This window comes from Rattus norvegicus, chromosome 2 (genome assembly GCF_036323735.1).
Source record: "Rattus norvegicus strain BN/NHsdMcwi chromosome 2, GRCr8, whole genome shotgun sequence".
Lineage (NCBI taxonomy): Eukaryota > Metazoa > Chordata > Mammalia > Rodentia > Muridae > Rattus > Rattus norvegicus.
Genome location: NC_086020.1, coordinates 55,804,018 through 55,826,018, shown reverse-complemented (window position 1 = coordinate 55,826,018; position 22,001 = coordinate 55,804,018). Strand labels below are relative to the sequence as shown.

The window sequence follows — 22,001 nt, the reverse complement described above, 5'->3', positions numbered from 1 at the left end:
GCCTGTGTGTCAGGAGTGCTGTAGACCTGTTTTCCTCTCTTTCAGTCAGTTATGGGGACAGAGTGTTCTGCTTTCGGGCGTGTAGTTTTTCCTCTCTACAGGTCTTTAGCTGTTCCTGTGGGCCTGTGTCTTGAGTCACCAGGCAGCTTTATTGCAGCAGAAAAGTTGGTCTTACCTGTGGTCCTGAGGCTCAAGTTCGCTCGTGGGGTGCCGCTCTGCAGGGGCAGCAACCAGGAAGATATGCGCCGCCCCTTCCGGGAGCTTCAGCGCACCAGGGTTCCAGATGGCCTTTGGTGTTTTCCTCTGGCGTCCGAGATGTGTGTGCAGAGAGCTGTCTCTTCTGGTTTCCCAGGCTTGTCTGCCTCTCTGAAGGTTTAGCTCTCCCTACCACGGGATTTGGGTGCAGAGAACTGTTTATCCGGTCTGTTTCCTTCAGGTTCCGGTGGTGTCTCAGGCAGGGGTCCTGCCGCTCCTGGGCCCTCCCCCACGGGAGCCCAGAGGCCTTATACAGTTTCCTCTTGGGCCAGGGATGTGGGCAGGGGTGGGCATTGTTGGTGGTCTCTTCCGCTCTGCAGCCTCAGGAGTGCCCACCTGACCAGGCGGTTGGGTCTCTCTCTCACGGGGTCTGGGAGCAGAGAGCTGCTGTAGGCCGGGATCCGCGGGTCGAAAGCCGAGCATTTTAAACTTCACACTGACATCTGCCAGAGCCCATGCGGAGGATTTCCATTTACAGTGCTGTCAACTACACCAAGGTGTTGACGAAAATTCAAATAACTGTTTGCTTAAAAAAAAAGTTTCCAGATTCAGAACAATGGATATAATATTTTTAATGTAAGCAGCTCCAGATGTGTTGAAGGGGAGATGACTTGGACATTTGCATAATTATAGCGTTAAAGTATACATGTATTTGTTTCTTTTCTTTCTTTCTTTTTTCTTTTTCTTTTTCTTTTTTTTTTTTTTTTTTGAGACAAATTTTTATTGTGACTCTGGCTGTCCTGGAACTCACTCTGTAGAAAGAGTCTGGCCTTGAACTCTCAGAGATCCACCAGCCTCTGCCTCCCATGTGCTGGGATTAAAGGTGTGCTCCAGTACTGCCACACTATAATACAGTTTTAAAAAGTTTTTATTTCCTTTTTCTTCCCTTCCCTTTCTTTATTCTAACCTTTCCTGTGTACCCTTTGCTTTCTCTCAAATTCTTGGCATTTATTTCTTTAATTGCTCGCTCTCTCTCTCTCTCTCTCTCTCTCTCTCTCTCTCTCTCTCTCCTAAATGTGTAAATAGTACTTGTTAAATTCCCATAGTTTTATTGTATTTTTATTGAAAAATGTTTTATGTCACTATAATTTAATTATGGTTTCTCATCCCCAACTACTCTGAGATCATCCATACTCCTTAGCCACAACTCCATGCCCTTTCTTTCTCTTTGTCTTTAGAAAACAAACATGTAAACAACAACAAAACCAAACAAACCAGAATTAAAAAAAAGAAACACACACACACACACACACACACACACACACACACACCATAAAAACCCTCAACTGGAGAATATGATGTATAAGTAAAAGATCAGTAGAGCAAAAAATGCTCTAGCAAACAATATGAGTCAAGAGTCTACGAAAATACTATTGAGCTCATTTTGTGTTGGCCTCCACTGCTGGGCATGGGGCCCATACTTAAGTGTGCTTAATACATCCAGTGAGATGCCATTGGAGAAAACTATCTTTCCTTCGGAAGCAGATGTCAACTGGAGATAGTTGTTTGGTTAGGGATGAGAACTTCCTTTTCTTTAATTTTTAAACTGAAAGCAGATTTTTTTCATATGATTATAGGTTTCCTTCTCCAACTCCTCCTAGATCTCCCCACCATCTCATCCACCCAAATCCACATCCTTTCTTTTAACTATAGGAAATCTTTACCGTCAAGCATCCCACAGATTTTGATCCACCAATTCTAACGTACAGCAAGGCTTATACCCTAACGATCTCGTTGCTCTTAAATGTCTCTTCTAGTCACCAGCACTCTAACACCAGCAGCTCCTGCATGTCAGCCCTGGGAGAAACTGAAGAACTCAAAATGCGTCTGCAAAATGCCCTATGAGTGCGGGTAAGCTCTGCCTTTGCCGCTCAGTTTTCTATTTGATTTTATCCAGGGTAAACGGGAGGACCTCGCAGAGCTTGTTGAATTGAAGGCATGGCTTCCGGAGAGCTAAGTGTCTTTGCGTCTTAATCAGGTCCACTGCTGCCCGTTACAGGTCATAGGCGGACAGCCACGCCACCGTATTAAGCAGGATGATAATCTGAAGGAGCGAGACACCGAAGGTCCGCTTGAGCACCGCTTGTTCTATATATAACGTGAAGCAAAAATGACAGAACTGTCACCTGAAGATTGAGAGCTTTAGAGGATTAGGCTGAAATTCCCTAGAGGCATCAACTTTTAAAAAGCAATACTAATAGATAATAGAGCAGCCGCCTTTCTGATGCTAGAAGCGTATAATAGAGCATGCGTTTATCCACACCCAGGCCCGAAAGAGGGAGAAAGACTATGAAACATGAAGACAGAGAGGGCCCCGAGGAGACAACCTCTAAGGAGGAGCAGACTCCCTTTAGGGACTTGAGAGGTACCACAGGTATTATGAAGAGTTATAAACACTTCCTCCACCCTCTTCCATGCTTAAACCTCTTCACCAGTGCTCTTCGGTGATGGAGCCTACCCGAAGCTAGAGGTCTTTCTATGCCAGACTTCCAAGAAGATGAGGAGGAATGGAGAGGGTTTGGGAGGACATGGAGACATTAGGTCTCTGGAGGATTCTCAGTTTTAAGATTAAGGACTTAAGTTGGTTCATCTTTAAGAATCAAAATAGCAATTTACCGAGTACTTTGTAGCTGCCATGCACATTAAACCCATATCTACTTCTTGAATGAACAGGGGATGATGGTGACTACATCTCATGACTCTGAATATGCAGAAAATCAGTGAACAGTTCAGGTGACAGCTGTGGCCCGTCCAGATACATCCTTCGAGGATCTCAACTCTGTGGTCACTCACTGCCTTAGAGCCGTTATTTATTCAAATCGAATTCTTTCTCTTTCAAATTCCCAACAATGTGCCCCCCACCCCTGTGAGACCTCATTCTGTCTTGTGTAGGCATACCATAATGCTTAGTATAATTTCACAGTATTGGATGCAGTATCAACATAGCTTTGCAAAGTTTCTGCCTTTTAAACTACTTTAAGTAGTTCTAGCCAAACTTTAAATAAACAGAAAAATTATGACACACACACACACACACACACACACACACACACACACACAGAGTATTTATGTCTAGGTCAAAGAAGAAAAAAATTAAAACTAAATAAAGTATGTGAATATAAAATCTTTCTGTCCGGTGTATAAAAATATGCCTTGAGCCCAGCAGTGATGGTGCCTGCCTTTGATCCCACACTCAGGAGGCAGAGGTAGGATGGATCTCTGTGAGTTCAAGGCCAGCCTGGTCTACAGAGTGACTTCCAGGACAGCCACAGATCCACAGATAAGCACTGTGAGAAGCTCTGTCTCAAACCAAAAAAAAAAAAAAAAAAAAAAAAGCTGCTGTCTAAGACTTTTACCAATACTTACCATAGAAATACTTTTCATACTCATTACTCTTCAGAATCTTTCCAGGGAGGGTGAGTCTGGGAGTTGGGAAGGGGTCTGGGATAGGTCATGCATATCCAGGCTGGCTTTGAACTCACTGTGTAGCTGAGATGGGGCATTAAACATCTCCCTCTGCTTTCATCTTTCACGTTCTGAGATTATGTGTGCCACTGTGGGCCTGTGCCCGGTTTAGGAAATATTTACTTTTAAAATTATATTTCCGAATAGCTAATTGTGCCATTTCTCCCTCCCCCTTCCATATTGTACCATTTTTAGCAACAGTAGTTAAGAGAAAAACAATAAGATGTTTAATGAAAATATTTCTAAGTCCTTTGTAAGCACAGGCACTTTTGTTGGTGGTGTGGAGGGTATCATGCTATACCACAAGTTTGAGGACAATTTGCTGGCATTGACTCTCTTTTTCCACCATGTTGGTTCTGGGGACTCAAACTCACATCATTTGATCTGGTGGCAAGAGCTCTTATTCATTGAATCATCTCATTGGCTACACACATATTTTTAAAAATAACATTGAAGGGGCTGGAGGGATAACTCAGTAGTTTAGAGCTCTTGCTCTTCCAGAGGACCTGAGTTTGGTTCCCAACACACACATCAGGCATTTCAAAGCTGTCTGTACCTCTAGCTCCAGGAGATCTCACTCTTCAAGCCTCTGCAGGCACCTGCACCCCTGTGTACATAAGCATACACACACATACACACACACACATACACACATACCACATACACACTCACACACACGCACTCACACACAAACACACAAACACCTACACACATACTACACACACACACTCAAACACACAAACACACACACACACTCAGACACACACTCACACACAAACACACAAACACCTACACACATACACATATACACATACACACATACCACACACACACACTCACACATACTCACATGTCTCGCCCACCTCGACCGGCAAGGAAGACGCAACACCGTTGGATCCTTCTCAATCAGCCTTTATTGCAGGAACACCTCATTGATAGTACGGGGACCCCGGGGAACAAAGGCACTCGCCTTAAATACAAGACAGGCTGTGGCTGTAAATTTGTCCACTGGGGATTGGCGGAGCATGAAATACCTATTTAGCATGAATATCACCCTGGCCTTGTAGGTGCTGGGGGTCTGCCAACACATGCGCTGTAGGTGTTTACCACAAACGACCACCGGATGTCGGCGCCATCTTTAGCCGCTCCCTACACTCACACACACACATACACACACACATACACACATACCACACACACACTCACACACAAACACACAAACACATACACACATACTACACACACACTCAAACACACACACACACACTCACACACTCACACACACATACACACACACTCACACACAAACACACAAACACATACACACATACTACACACACACTCAAACACACACTCACACACAAACACACAAACACCTACACACATACACATATACACATACACACATACCACACACACACTCACACACACTCACACACACACATACACACACATACACACATACCACACACACACTCACACACAAACACACAAACACATACACACATACTACACACACACTCAAACACACAAACACACACACATTCACACACACACTCACACACTCACACACACATACACACACACTCACACACAAACACACAAACACATACACACATACACACACACTCAAACACACAAACACACACACACTCACACACACACTCACACACTCACGCACACACACATACACATATACACATACACACATACCACACACACACTCACACAAACTCACACACACACATACACACATACACACATACCACACACACACTCACACACACTCACACACACTCACACACACATACACACATTCACATACACACATACCACACACACACACACTCACACACACTCACACACACTCACACACACATACACACATTCACATACACACATACCACACACACACTCACACACACTCACACACACACATACACACACACTCACACACACAAACACATACACACATACACACACACTCAAACACACAAACACACACACACTCACACACACACTCACGCACACACACATACACATATACACATACACACATACCACACACACACTCACACAAACTCACACACACACATACACACATACCATCCACACACACTCACACACACTCACACACACTCACACACACATACACACATTCACATACACACATACCACACACACACTCACACACACTCACACACACTCACACACACATACACACATTCCCATACACACATACCACACACACACACTCACACACACTCACACACACACATACACACACACTCACACACACACAAACACATACAGAATTAAACATAATAAAATAAACAAAAATAACATTGAGAAACTTTTCTATTCCCCTGCTTCCTTAAGGAGTTTAGTGAGTAATGCTGAGTTACAGACTCCGAGGGCTGTTGAGCTGGGAGGTCAGTGATTTCACATGATCTTTTGGGGGTATTTGGTCTTTGCTACTTTTCTGTTTCCTTTGGTATCAATCCATCTGCAGTTGCTAGCAGATTTCATCTTCTCATCCAACTTGCTGCGTTTGGTCTGTCTGAGAAGCAAATAAACCAGCACTAGAAATCTGGTTTCATAAAAACTTTGAACACCAAAAAAAAAAAAAAAAAAAAAAAAAAAAAAGCAGACACGGTTTTTGTGATTGCCATTGGATTGACTACATGTAGGGTTGTAAGCACAGAAGTCTTGCTTTCACTTATCTTTCTTAGCTTTGAAGAAAATAAATCTTGAAAATAATGTAATTAAAAATACCCCTTTCAGATCCTCCTTGGATGTGTGTGCCCGAGATGAGCGAAGCAACAGGATACTGCCTTTGACCATCTGCAAGATGCATGTTCTCCAGTGTCAGGGAAGAAATTATGCTCTCGTTGGCAAGAACAGCTGTACTCTGCCTGCCTCGACTGAGAAAGCGTGTGGTGCATGCCCAATATGGAGCAAATGTGATGGTAAGGAGCCTTCCAGATTGTAACTGTAAGAACGCTGAGGCAGTGGTGCTAACAGTTTTAAGTAGTGTAGTTTCTAGTGCACCAGCAGCTGTAAGGAGATGTCAAATATATCAGATTGTCTTGACAGTAAACGTCCTCTTACCTTCTTCCAAGCCTCACTAATTCTCATTCTACCTCCGTGGTACATAGGCGTGCGTACAGGCAAAGCCGCCCATGCAGATAAAATAAAAATATAAAAATTAAAGGAGAAAAAGAAGAGTTACATAAAAATAAGTGCACTCACACACGTGTGTGTGTGCACATACATACACACAGGTGTGCATGCACATACATACCCAGACACAAATAATGGAACAAAATAAACTTGAAGAGTCAGATGCTACTCTGAGATTAAGGACAACTTCCTGTTGTAAGGGAGTTTAAGAAGTATTAGAGAGGCATTAAAGATTCGAGTGCCAAACTGACACTTCTTGAAATAATCTAGAGACTCTGAAGGGAATAGATGAGGGACTTACGTTCTCAGACTGTGATCTACTAATCAACTAGGATGTGACTGAAGAGAACTTAGCAAAGGTCTTCAACACTGCCCGTGTTTGGGGCACATAGTGAACAGGAAAAGGCTGAGGTGCTGCAGGAACCAAGCTTCTGTCCCCGGTTTCTTGTAAATGTGGAAACTGGACGGTGTGGTGCATACATCTTCCAAATCTCTCCTTCTTTGTCTTGTGTACCTCCTGGGGACCTGTCCCTCAGTCCCGCATCAGTTGCAATAGGAAGGAGACATACGTAGTTCTGGCCCCATCTGGCTTTTTTTTCTTTACTGTTCTCTGGTTGACTTTGGTACTCTCACCCTGGAGGACCTGGGCGATGTATTCCCACCGTGGTGTTTTCCATGCTTTCTCCTTGTTGCTGTTTTATGAGACAAGCACCTTCCGAACGCTACACTTCCTTCTTTGAATAACTTTTTATTCTTTCCTTTCTGTGTCTCTGAGCTTTGACACTCCAGTCTCTCCTGAAACCTTCTTAGTTGGTCTGGAGAGCAAATACTCGATTCCTGGCTCACAAAGATGACAGTCTCCATGAGGAACGAGGTGGAGAGCTCCTGACTTGGATAGACCCGCCTCCTGTGTGTCCAGCCAGTAGAAAGCCTGGCACGAATTTTCCAATCCCATTTATTCTGAGTGAAGAAAAATGGCCCCATTTCCTGGTCTTACTGCTCTTTCAGCAGATAGTTTATTGTATTGCTCAGGGCAGGAGCTCTCTAATCACCACACCATTACTTTGGAGGTAATGTGCTTCCACTCTCCCACAGCCATTAAGTCTCCCTCACTTGTTCTTTCCAGCTCAGAACAGCAAATGTGTCTGCAGAGAAGCGTCGGAGTGCCAGAAAGCAGGGTACAGAATCTGCGTGGAAGTGAATGGCAAAGAGGAGACAATGTCCGAGTGCGAGGCTGGCATCTTAAGGTGCAGAGGGCAGAGCATCTCCATCACAGCCATAAAGCCCTGTGCCCAAGAAGTCCAGTAGGACCTGGAGGCGGTGGGGCTTCATCCTCTTCATCAGAAGCTAATGGGCAATGGATACTGGGTTAAAACATCTATAACTGGTCCTTAGACCACTTTCCTAGCAGGAAGGCATGATCCTTTCTGCTTTCTCATCAATATTTACTTCTCCCTTCTGTGTTCAGCCACCTGTGCAAACAACCCTTTTGTTTTCTCAAATCCCAGTCCAGATTTCCTTCCTTTACAAGGGGCAGTACGAAGAACCCTTATGAACCATGGCATGCTGAGCTATTTGTGAGGTTTTTGGAAAAATGCATTGGGCTTTACCTTTTTTTTTTTTTTGTCTGTAAACTTACAGGATGAGACTAGAGACACATGTTATCCATTCATTCATCCCTATGATTCTGTTGAATATGATTGACCCAGTCCATGGGTCTGTGTTGATTAGGAAAACAGAAAGAACATAATTTCCTGATTAGAGAGCTTGACTTTCCTCAGTGAAATCAAACGCAAACACATGCACACACATTGGGAGAAACAGACAGATGTAATTATTTTCATCTCGAGGGGTAATGTCACGCTTCGCCCTACTCAGCCATCCCCACGTGTAGGATCTTTCTTCTTGTCAGAAGATCAAACTACTTAAATGTCAGAGCAGAATTCATCATGCTATGGTCACAGGGCACCGTCTGCCTTCTTGTCTGAGAACAAATATAATTCAGTCTCTTGAGGGCTTTCTTCAGTGTGTGTCAAATATAAACCTGAAAATCACTCTGCTTTTGAGAGAAGTGTCAGTTTATGCTAGAGCTATTGAGAGATGCATATTTGAGAAGAATCTTCCCTAATGTGGTCACACCCTTAGATTTTTTTTTCCAGAAGCACACAATTTGAGACATTGGAATTTGCTTTATTTCTTATTCATCTTTCATTAAACATAACAATAGCAAGAAATCCAGCTGTGGAAGGTGAAGTGTGTGGGCTGAAATAGAGCTTAAAGTATGAACAAACACTCTTTCTTTTGTTTTTTTCCTCCCGAGGCTGTTAGATATATTTCAAACAAACTTTAAGTTGCTAAGGAGTAGAAAGTGCATTCCAGATCCTATTTTCTTTTAGATGTTTTTGAAGTGTAGAGTGCCAGATATCACTGCTCTAGATTTAGCTTTCCATAACAATTTCCTTTGTGGTTTGATGCAGATGTAATATATGGATGTTGCACAGTTGTGGGTTTCATTTACTGAATACATTCACGCTTAAGCATATTAACTGTACATATTAACTGATTTAGAGGATACTATGGATTCCACATCTTCCCTGAGCATAGGGATTGATTTGAAAAATGACAGGGTTGGCTGTCGACCCCCATCGGAGGAAGCAGGTAAGGAATCACTTAGGAGAACTGATCTCAACATTCTTCAGTTCTTTCTATTATTTACTTGTTTAGCCTGGAGTTAAATTCCCACTCCTTGTGAGCACTTCTAATTTGAAAATCCACTTTCTTCAATATTTTCAAAATTTAAAACTGATGGATGACGTGACAAAACTTCCACGAGTTAAGAATTCTCCACCTCTGATCTCATCGCAGCAGGGCACAATCCAAGGCATGTAAATTGACTTCCAGGTTTATGTGACATATAAATGAATTCTGTCTCTAGATTTGGATCCCATTCTCCTAAATATCTCACCATGCATGTGCAGATATTCTAAAGTCTAAAAATATCTGATATTGCAAACTTTTCTGGTCAAAACATTTTGGATGAGCCATTTAACAGCCAAGGTATTTGAGACAGAGGTTTCAACAGCATTCCTGGAGGAGACACAAAGGACAGATGAGTCACATGAAGGATGGGAGGAGGGAAGGTGGCTGTTGATAGGTATTTTGAGACACTCTATTTGTGTCCTACACAACACTCCCCCCTCCCCCCAAACCATTTTTATGTCTATTGACCTTTCCTCTAGTCATACAGGGACATTCACAGTTACCTACAAAGAACCAGAATTGTAACAAGTCAAGAGGAAACTTATTTTTGATAATGACTCATTGAAGATGTTTTGAAAATTTAAAAATAAGCTCTGTAAGCAGAAGTCTGTGAGAAAAGCAAGAAGGAATTGTTTGTTTATTAAATAAATAAAAGGCAAAGAGAACAAATCCTTCGTGTCTTCTTTCCCTGTCTCAGACCAACATTACACAATCGAGGGGAGAGTATGGCCTAAAAGGGTGGAATCAAGGTTGTTTGGAACCAGGGGAAGGAAATGGGTCCTTTACTCTCACTACGTCTAGGAAGCCATGAGGGAAACAGAGTTTCACCCACCATTTGCACAGACATCGCAAGTTATTGATAGAGGCAGCCTCGGAAGATGTCTTTGCAGTGTTATGAGCTGCATTCCTGTGATCTCACACAGTTCCTGTTAACTGATGAACAGAAGTGCTGCTATCAGTGTCCTGTGTTTTCCCAAACCAATCGAAACTGCTCCAAGTGTAGCCTCTCCACCCCACATCTCTCCAGGAGTCTTGCTGTTCTTCTAGTCTGAGGGAAGAGTGTGACTAGTCACATGAGGTATGATAGGGTAGAGAATGGTGAGTATGTCTGCTGAAGGACTCTACAACTCTGGGTGTTCTTGTAACTACACAGATTACAATCTCTCCTCTCACCTGGGCAGCTGATAGCTGACCTCATCTTCATATAAAATATAAACTTATCAAATTGTGGATAATATGGTTAGAGTTGTAGGTACTGAACACCTGTTTTACCCAATACTCCCTGAAATGGCGTTAGATATGTCTACACAGAAATCATTACTACTTTTCCATTAGGTTCAGATATTTGGATTCTATTGCCTATCATTCTATATATATATTTTGCTATTTCAACCCAACACTATACTCACATATATCAGCTTTCTATATTAGCCATCTTCCCATTATTAAAACAAAATACTCAGTACAATCAGTTTATTAGAAAAATGTTTATCATCCTGAGTGAGATAATCCAATCACAGAAAAACACACTTGGTATGCACTCATTGATAAGTGGATATTAGCCCCAAAGCTCGAGCTACCCAAAATGCAATCCACAGAGCACATAAAGCTCAAGAAGAAGGATGACCAAAATGCAGATGCTTCACTCCTTCTTAAAAGGGGTAACTAAAGTATCCACAGGAGGGGATAGGGAGGCAAAGTTTATAGCAGAGACTGAAGGAATGGCCATTCAGAATCTACCCCACATGTGGCCCATATATATACAGCCACCAAACTAAATAAGATTGATGAAGCTAAGAAATGCATGCCGACAGGAACTGGATATAGATCTCTCCTGAGAGACACAATCAGAGCATGTCAAATACAGGGGCGATTGCTAGCAGCAAACCACCGAACTGAGAATGGGACCCCTGTTGGAGAAATTAGAGAAAGGATTGAAAAAGCTGAAAAGGGACTTGCAACCCCATAAGAACAACAATGCCAACCAACCAGAGTTTCCAGGGACTAAACAACTACCCAATGGACTGACCCAGGGCCCCAACTGCATATGTAGCAGAGGATGGCCTTGCTGGGCACCAATGGGAGGAGAAGTTCTTGGTCCAGCCAAGGTTGGACACCCAGTGCAGGGGAATGTTGGGGGGTTGTAAGGGAGGGTGGATGGGGGGGATACCATTATGGAGAAGGGGGAGGGGATAGGGAGCTTATGGACAGGAAACTGGGAAAGGGAATAACATTTGAAATGTAAATAAAGAAATATATCCAACAAAAAATAACCAGCGGATCCCGGACCGCAGCAGCTCTCTGCTCCCAAACCCCGTGGGAGAGAGACCTCACCGCCTGATCAAGTGGGCACTCCTGAGGCTGCAGAGCGGAGGAGACCACCAACACTGCCCACCCCTGCCCACATCCCTGGCCCAAGAGGCAACTGTATAAGGCCTCTGGGTTCCCGTAGGGGAGGGCCCGGGAGCGGCAGGACCCCTGCGCCTGAGACACTGCTGGAACCTGAAGGAAACAGACCGGATAAACAGTTCTCTGCACCCAAATCCCGTGGGAGGGAGAGCTGAACCTTCAGAGAGGCGGACACGCCTGGGAAACCAGAAGAGACTGCACTCTGTGCACATCCAGGCGCCAGAGGAAAACACCAAACGCCATCTGGAACCCTGGTGCACGGAGGCTCCTGGAAAGAGCGGCGCAGATCTTCCCGGTTGCTGCCACAGCGGAGAGGACTTAGGCAGTACCCCACGAGCAAACTTGAGCCTTGGAACTGCAGGTAGGACCAACTTTTCCCCTGCAAGAAACCTGCCTGGTGAACTCAGGACACACAGAGGCAAAATTCCTCTAAGGCCGGGCACTTCCTGTGTTTACCGGAAGTCCCACACCGGCGGATCCCGGACCGCAGCAGCTCTCTGCTCCCAAACCCCGTGGGAGAGAGACCTCACCGCCTGATCAGGTGGGCACTCCTGAGGCTGCAGAGCGGAGGAGACCACCAACACTGCCCACCCCTGCCCACATCCCTGGCCCAAGAGGCAACTGTATAAGGCCTCTGGGTTCCCATAGGGGAGGGCCCGGGAGCGGCAGGACCCCTGCGTCTGAGACACTGCCGGAACCTGAAGGAAACAGACCGGATAAACAGTTCTCTGCAACCAAATCCCGTGGGAGGGAGAGCTGAACCTTCAGACAGGCGGACACGCCTGGGAAACCAGAAGAGACTGCACTCTGTGCACATCCAGGCACCAGAGGAAAACACCAAACGTCATCTGAAACCCTGGTGCACGGAGGCTCCCGGAAGGAGCGGCACAGATTTTCCCGGTTGCTGCCACAGCGGAGAGGACTTAGGCAGTACCCCACGAGCAAACTTGAGCCTTGGAACCGCAGGTAGGACCAACTTTTCCCCTGCAAGAAACCTGCCTGGTGAACTCAAGACACAGGCCCACAGGAACAGCTGAAGACCTGTAGAGAGGAAAAACTACACGCCCGAAAGCAGAACACTCTGTCCCCATAACTGGCTGAAAGAAAACAGGAAAACAGGTCTACAGCACTCCTGACACACAGGTTATAGGACAGTCTAGCCACTGTCAGAAATAGCAGAACAAAGTAACACTAGAGATAATCTGATGGCGAGAGGCAAGCGCAGGAACCCAAGCAACAGAAACCAAGACTACATGGCATCATCGGAGCCCAATTCTCCCACCAAAGCAAACACGGAATATCCAAACACACCAGAAAAGCAAGACCTAGTTTCAAAATCATATTTGATCATGATGCTGGAGGACTTCAAGAAAGACATAAAGAACTCCCTTAGAGAACAAGTAGAAGCCTACAGAGAGGAATCACAAAAATCCCTGAAAGAATTCCAGGAAAACACAATCAAACAGTTGAAGGAATTAAAAATGGAAATAGAAGCAATCAAGAAAGAACACATGGAAACAACCCTGGACATAGAAAATCAAAAGAAAAGACAAGGAGCTGTAGATACAAGCTTCACCAACAGAATTCAAGAGATGGAAGAGAGAATCTCGGGAGCAGAAGATTCCATAGAAATCATTGACTCAACTGTCAAAGATAATGTAAAGCGGAAAAAGCTACTGGTCCAAAACATACAGGAAATCCAGGACTCAATGAGAAGATCAAACCTAAGGATAATAGGTATAGAAGAGAGTGAAGACTCCCAGCTCAAAGGACCAGTAAATATCTTCAACAAAATCATAGAAGAAAACTTCCCTAACCTAAAAAAAGAGATACCCATAGGCATACAAGAAGCCTACAGAACTCCAAATAGATTGGACCAGAAAAGAAACACCTCCCGTCACATAATTGTCAAAACACCAAACGCACAAAATAAAGAAAGAATATTAAAAGCAGTAAGGGAAAAAGGTCAAGTAACATATAAAGGCAGACCTATCAGAATCACACCAGACTTTTCGCCAGAAACTATGAAGGCCAGAAGATCCTGGACAGATGTCATACAGACCCTAAGAGAACACAAATGCCAGCCCAGGTTACTGTATCCTGCAAAACTCTCAATTAACATAGATGGAGAAACCAAGATATTCCATGACAAAACCAAATTTACACAATATCTTTCTAGAAGTCCAGCACTACAAAGGATAATAAAGGGTAAAGCCCAACATAAGGAGGCAAGCTATACCCTAGAAGCAAGAAACTAATCATCTTGGCAACAAAACAAAGAGAATGAAAGCACACAAACATAACCTCACTTCCAAATATGAATATAACGGGAAGCAATAATCACTATTCCTTAATATCTCTCAATACCAATGGCCTCAACTCCCCAATAAAAAGACATAGATTAACAAACTGGATACGCAACGAGGACCCTGCATTCTGCTGCCTACAGGAAACACACCTCAGAGACAAAGACAGACATTACCTCAGAGTGAAAGGCTGGAAAACAATTTTCCAAGCAAATGGTCAGAAGAAGCAAGCTGGAGTAGCCATTCTAATATCAAATAAAATCAATTTTCAACTAAAAGTCATCAAAAAAGATAAGGAAGGACACTTCATATTCATCAAAGGAAAAATCCACCAAGATGAACTCTCAATCCTAAATATCTATGCCCCAAATACAAGGGCACCTACATATGTAAAAGAAACCTTACTAAAGCTCGAAACACACATTGCACCTCACACAATAATAGTGGGAGATTTCAACACCCCACTCTCATCAATGGACAGATCATGGAAACAGAAATTAAACAGAGATGTAGACAGACTAAGAGAAGTCATGAGCCAAATGGACTTAACGGATATTTATAGAACATTCTATCCTAAAGCAAAAGGATATACCTTCTTCTCAGCTCCTCATGGTACTTTCTCCAAAATTGACCATATAATTGGTCAAAAAACGGGCCTCAACAGGTACAGAAAGATAGAAATAATCCCATGCGTGCTATCGGACCACCACGGCCTAAAACTGGTCTTCAATAACAATAAGGGAAGAATGCCCACATATACGTGGAAATTGAACAATGCTCTACTCAATGATAACCTGGTCAAGGAAGAAATAAAGAAAGAAATAGAAGACCTTTTAGAATTTAATGAAAATGAAGGTACAACATACCCAAACTTATGGGACACAATGAAAGCTGTGCTAATAGGAAAACTCATAGCGCTGAGTGCCTGCAGAAAGAAACAGGAAAGAGCATATGTCAGCAGCTTGACAGCACACCTAAAAGCTCTAGAACAAAAAGAAGCAAATACACCCAGGAGGAGTAGAAGGCAGGAAATAATCAAACTCAGAGCTGAAATCAACCAAGTAGAAACAAAAAGGACCATAGAAAGAATCAACAGAACCAAAAGTTGGTTCTTTGAGAAAATCAACAAGATAGATAAACCCTTAGCCAGACTAACGAGAGGACACAGAGAGTGCGTCCAAATTAACAAAATCAGAAATGAAAAGGGAGACATAACTACAGATTCAGAGGAAATTCAAAAAATCATCAGATCTTACTATAAAAACCTATATTCAACAAAACTTGAAAATCTTCAGGAAATGGACAATTTCCTAGACAGATACCAGGTATCGAAGTTAAATCAGGAACAGATAAACCAGTTAAACAACCCCATAACTCCTAAGGAAATAGAAGCAGTCATTAAAGGTCTCCCAACCAAAAAGAGCCCAGGTCCAGACGGGTTTAGTGCAGAATTCTATCAAACCTTCATAGAAGACCTTATACCAATATTATCCAAACTATTCCACAAAATTGAAACAGATGGAGCCCTACCGAATTCCTTCTATGAAGCCACAATTACTCTTATACCGAAACCATACAAAGACCCAACAAAGAAAGAGAACTTCAGACCAATTTCCCTTATGAATATCGACGCAAAAATACTCAATAAAATTCTGGCAAACCGAATTCAAGAGCACATCAAAACAATCATCCACCATGATCAAGTAGGCTTCATCCCAGGCATGCAGGGATGGTTTAATATAAGGAAAACCATCAACGTGATCCATCATATAAACAAACTGAAAGAACAGAACCACATGATCATTTCATTAGATGCTGAGAAAGCATTTGACAAAATTCAACACCCCTTCATGATAAAAGTCCTGGAAAGAATAGGTATTCAAGGCCCATACCTAAACATAGTAAAAGCCATATACAGCAAACCAGTTGCTAAAATTAAACTAAATGGAGAGAAACTTGAAGCAATCCCACTAAAATCAGGGACTAGACAAGGCTGCCCACTCTCTCCCTACTTATTCAATATAGTTCTTGAAGTTCTAGCCAGAGCAATCAGACAACAAAAGGAGATCAAGGGGATACAGATCAGAAAAGAAGAAGTCAAAATATCACTATTTGCAGACGACATGATAGTATATTTAAGTGATCCCAAAAGTTCCACCAGAGAACTACTAAAGCTGATAAACAACTTCAGCAAAGTGGCTGTGTATAAAATTAACTCAAATAAATCAGTTGCCTTCCTCTATACAAAAGAGAAACAAGCCGAGAAAGAAATTAGGGAAACGACACCCTTCATAATAGACCCAAATAATATAAAGTACCTCGGTGTGACTTTAACCAAGCAAGTAAAAGATCTGTACAATAAGAACTTCAAGACACTGAGGAAAGAAATTGAAGAAGACCTCAGAAGATGGAAAGATCTCCCATGCTCATGGATTGGCAGGATTAATATAGTAAAAATGGCCATTTTACCAAAAGCAATCTACAGATTCAATGCAATCCCCATCAAAATACCAATCCAATTCTTCAAAGAGTTAGACAGAACAATTTGCAAATTCATCTGGAATAACAAAAAACCCAGGATAGCTAAAGCTATCCTCAACAATAAGAGGACTTCAGGGGGAATCACTATCCCTGAACTCAAGCAGTATTACAGAGCAATAGTGATAAAAACTGCATGGTATTGGTACAGAGACAGACAGATAGACCAATGGAATAGAATTGAAGACCCAGAAATGAACCCACACACCTATGGTCACTTGATTTTTGACAAAGGAGCCAAAACCATCCAATGGAAAAAAGATAGCATTTTCAGCAAATGGTGCTGGTTCAACTGGAGGTCAACATGTAGAAGAATGCAGATCGATCCATGCTTATCACCCTGTACAAAGCTTAAGTCCAAGTGGATCAAGGACCTCCACATCAAACCAGACACACTCAAACTAATAGAAGAAAAACTAGGGAAGCATCTGGAACACATGGGCACTGGAAAAAATTTCCTGAACAAAACACCAATGGCTTATGCTCTAAGATCAAGAATCGACAAATGGGATCTCATAAAACTGCAAAGCTTCTGTAAGGCAAAGGACACTGTGGTTAGGACAAAACGACAACCAACAGATTGGGAAAAGATCTTTACCAATCCTATAACAGATAGAGGCCTTATATCCAAAATATACAAAGAACTCAAGAAGTTAGACCGCAGGGAAACAAATAACCCTATTAAAAAATGGGGTTCAGAGCTGAACAAAGAATTCACAGCTGAGGAATGCCGAATGGCTGAGAAACACCTAAAGAAATGTTCAACATCTTTAGTCATAAGGGAAATGCAAATCAAAACAACCCTGAGATTTCACCTCACACCAGTGAGAATGGCTAAGATCAAAAACTCAGGTGACAGCAGATGCTGGCGAGGATGTGGAGAAAGAGGAACACTCCTCCATTGTTGGTGGGATTGCAGACTGGTAAAACCATTCTGGAAATCAGTCTGGAGGTTCCTCAGAAAATTGGACATTGAACTGCCTGAGGATCCAGCCATACCTCTCTTGGGCATATACCCAAAAGATGCCTCAACATATAAAAGAGACACGTGCTCCACTATGTTCATCGCAGCCTTATTTATAATAGCCAGAAACTGGAAAGAACCCAGATGCCCTTCAACAGAGGAATGGATACAGAAAATGTGGTACATCTACACAATGGAATATTACTCAGCTATCAAAAACAACGAGTTTATGAAATTCGTAGGCAAATGGTTGGAACTGGAAAATATCATCCTGAGTGAGCTAACCCACTCACAGAAAGACATACATGGCATGCACTCATTGATAAGTGGCTATTAGCCCAAATGCTTGAATTACCCTAGATCCCTAGAACAAAGGAAACTCAAGACGGATGATCAAAATGTGAATGCTTCACTCCTTCTTTAAATGAGGAAAAAGAATACCCTTGGCAGGGAAGGGAGAGGCAAAGATTAAAACAGAGACTGAAGGAACACCCATTCAGAGCCTGCCCCACATGTGGCCCATACATATACAGCCACCCAATTAGACAAGATGGATGAAGCAAAGAAGTGCAGACCGACAGGAGCCGGATGTAGATCGCTCCTGAGAGACACAGCCAGAATACAGCAAATACAGAGGCGAATGCCAGCAGCAAACCACTGAACTGAGAATAGGTCCCCCGTTGAAGGAATCAGAGAAAGAACTGGAAGAGCTTGAAGGTGCTCGAGACCCCAAAAGTACAACAATGTCAAGCAACCAGAGCTTCCAGGGACTAAGCCACTACCTAAAGACTATACATGGACTGACCCTGGACTCTGTCCCCATAGGTAGCAATGAATATCCTAGTAAGAGCACCAGTGGAAGGGGAAGCCCTGGGTCCTGCTAAGACTGAACCCCCAGTGAACTAGACTATGCGGGGAGGGTGGCAATGGGGGGAGGTTTGGGAGGGGAACACCCACAAGGAAGGGGAGGGGGGAGGGTGATGTCTGTCCGGAAACCGGGAAAGGGAATAACACTTGAAATGTATATAAGAAATACTCAAGATAATAAAAATAAAAATAAAATAAAAAAAAATTCACAGGAAAAAAAAAACAAAAAAAAAACCCAAAAAATAAAAACATTAATTTCCAACCTATAAATGCCAGGACAAATGAAAAGCCATCAATTGTTTCTAAAAACTTAAGTTGATTATTTTCACTATTGATTGGGAAAGTTCTGCATAATTTTATGTTTTTTTCGTTTTGTTTTTTGTAAAAGAATGTTTATTTGAGGTTATGGTTTCAGAGGGTTAATCCATGATGGCAGAACAAAGGCATGGCAGCAGGAACACCTGAGAAATCACATCTTGATCTAAGGGTAGGGGGCAGAGAGAGAACACTGGGAATAGTGGAAGTCATTTGAAGCCTCAGAACCCATCTACAATTACGCATCCCCCATAAGGCTGCACCTTCTTGCCCTCCACAGATAGTTTCACCAATTGGAGGTGAATTATTCAAATATATGAGTCTGTGCAAGCCACTTTCATTCAGACCACCACACTGAGTAAGACTCTCTGGTGTGTTTGTACTAAGCTTCTGATAGATGCTCAGGCTTGTTTCATAACAGTGCAGCATTTTTTTCGTGTTCTCATATCAACAAGGATACATAAAAGTAGTAGCACCCTTTCAAATACAGGGAAGAGTTTTAAAAAGCTGGGAATCATCAAAATTGCTAATGGAACTAGAAACAGGCACAGCCACTTTATGAATCAACCTGAAGTGTCTCAAACATTAAATAAAGTTACCACAGACTCATCAGCTCCACTTCTCCATGTTTGTTGGTGGCATGGAGATTGAGATCCTTATCCATTTTAAATTCTGCTGTCTTTTCTCTAATGATTTTAAAGGTTCTTCTAATATTCTGATGGGCTCCTTATTAATATTTGATTTGTAAGTATTTTCTTTTAAAAATTTATTATTTGTGTATTTTGTTTGCATGGGGGTGTTTTGCTTACATGAATGTGTCTGTGTTACATCCATGCAGTGCCAAAGGAGACCAGAAGAAGGCATCTGATCCCTGGAACTGTAGTTATAGATGGTTGTGAGCTGGCCTGTAGGTAGTGGTAATCAAACTTGGGTCCTCTTGAAGAGTAGCTAGTCATTTTTACTACTGATTGACCCTTTAGCCCCTCATTAATTGTGTGTGTGTGTGTGTGTGTGTGTGTGTGTGTGTGTGTAGCTTTATTGGTTCTTTGTGAACTTCACATCATGTATCTTAATTTTACTCATTTTCTTCTCCCCTCACACTCACCTTCTACCCTTCCAACTCTGTTCCCCCAAACAGACAAAAAAAATCTCCTGTGGAATCTGTAGTGTGTTCTACTGTGTCCCACAGTATACACAAAATTTTATTATGGAATCTGTAGCGTGTCACAATGTGTCCCACCCACAGTGTACACTTTGTCCACACTTCTTTGTTTGCAAATGTTCATTGCAATGACTCCTTGGTCTGGTATGAGGTCTCTGGCTTCTGCCACACCATCAATCCTGGAACCTCATTAGGAGTCCTCTCAGATATCCTGTTGTTGCCCTTTGTCATGGAGATCTTGTAATTTTGAATATGTAGGGCTAGCCACTTCATGTACTGTAGCAGTTCATCGATGGAATGGATGTTGGAATGGACCAATTCAAAGCCCTGGATCTAGGGTTAAGAGGTATCTGAGCTGGTCAGCACCCAGCTCTCCCAGTCTCATGACTTTGGGGTTGGTTTACCAGAAACCAGAGCCAGCTCTGCCCAGACGAGGTGCAGTCTTACTGAGAGTATTGCAGTTGGTGAGATATATGGCCACTTCTCCCACTCTCACGACTTCAGGGCCAGCTCACCCATCTGTCCTACATGACAAGGGGCAAGGGAGAGGGGGAGGGCATCTTTTCCTTGTCTATGCTACTGTCCAGCAGACCAGAGGCAGGGGCAGCTCTCCTGCACTCACTCCTTCGGGGCTGGCTCACCCACAACCACCGTATCCAGCATCAGCTCTACTGTATTGTCCAGGTGAGGTATAGGGCCTACACCCCTGAGGGATGCAGCAGGTGAGGGGCAGGGCTAGCTCTCCTGCTCTGATGACCTTGGGGACAGCTCTCCTGTCTGCTTTGTAGGCGGCAAGGGGTGTGGTGGAGGAGCATCCCTCCCTTGCCCATGTCACCACAAAGCAGGAAGCTTGGTGGAACAGTTCTACCATGCTCTTGCTAGCTCCCCTGCACCCCTGCTCCAGGGTCAGCTCTACCGTGCTGCCTAGGTGAGGTGCCTGCTCTCTTGAGTGCTGCTGAGGGGCAGGACTAGTCCTCCTGTTCTCATAACCCCAGGACCAGGTCTCTTGCCTGCTGCAGGTGATGGGGGGTAAGGAAGGAAGAGAGTATCTCTTTCTTGTCTACACCACCATGTGGGAGATGAATGGTAAGACTTGCTCTTCCACAATCAAATCCTCAGGGCCAGGTTACCCACAACTCTGGCAATGTGTGTGTATATGGGGGTGGCACCTGAGTACTGAAGCTGGCTAGGGATGGGGTCAGAGTTCACTTGCTCTCATGCCTACAGGGTCAGCTCTTCCAGGATGCCCAGGTGAGGGGTGAGGACAGTTCTACACTGTCCTCAGGCACCAACATGTCCTAGGTGGTGGCCCAGACCTTTCCCATGGCCATTCGTGGTAACTGATCCCTGCTGCTGTAGTCATGGCTAGTTATATCAGGCTATTCCTCACTATCTTCTAGTCTCCACTTCTGCTTTTAGTTTCCAGTTCTAGTGCCCACATCCTTCTGCTTCTCTTTCTCTTCCATTTCTCCACCACTTACTTGCTCCTCTTAGAGGTGATCAGTGTCTCTAAGTGTCTGGGGTCATCTCAAGAGTGGTCTCAGGAGTGCTATGCCCCACCCATCCATTATGGAGCTGCACAGGGGTCATTTTAGACATGGTCTGCATCCAAAGGGCTGTATGGTGCTTGACTAGTGGTCATCTCATCAGTTCCCTGTCTGGGCCTCATCGCACCAGTCTGGTAGTTGCCTCATGTTTGCTCCCCATCTGGCAAGGAATGGCCCCTTGAGAGGGTCAGATTCACTCTTACCTGCCCATAGTCCCAGGTGCAGTTCTT

The 22,001-nt window shown here is 43.5% G+C and overlaps 1 protein-coding gene across 2 annotated transcripts in view; it reads left to right on the top strand.

Annotated features, from left to right (window-relative positions):
• C7 (complement C7) overlaps positions 1 to 10,332 on the top strand; it is a 76,919-nt gene extending 66,587 nt beyond the window's left edge. For both annotated transcript variants that reach the window (XM_063282844.1, XM_063282845.1), the window contains 3 exons: positions 2,013 to 2,106; positions 6,505 to 6,689; positions 8,030 to 10,332. In XM_063282844.1, coding sequence (XP_063138914.1) covers positions 2,013 to 2,106; positions 6,505 to 6,689; positions 8,030 to 8,211 — 461 coding nt within the window. In that variant the 3' untranslated portion in view covers positions 8,212 to 10,332. The remainder of the gene's footprint in view (positions 1 to 2,012; positions 2,107 to 6,504; positions 6,690 to 8,029) is intronic.
• The last annotated feature ends 11,669 nt before the right edge of the window (positions 10,333 to 22,001 follow it).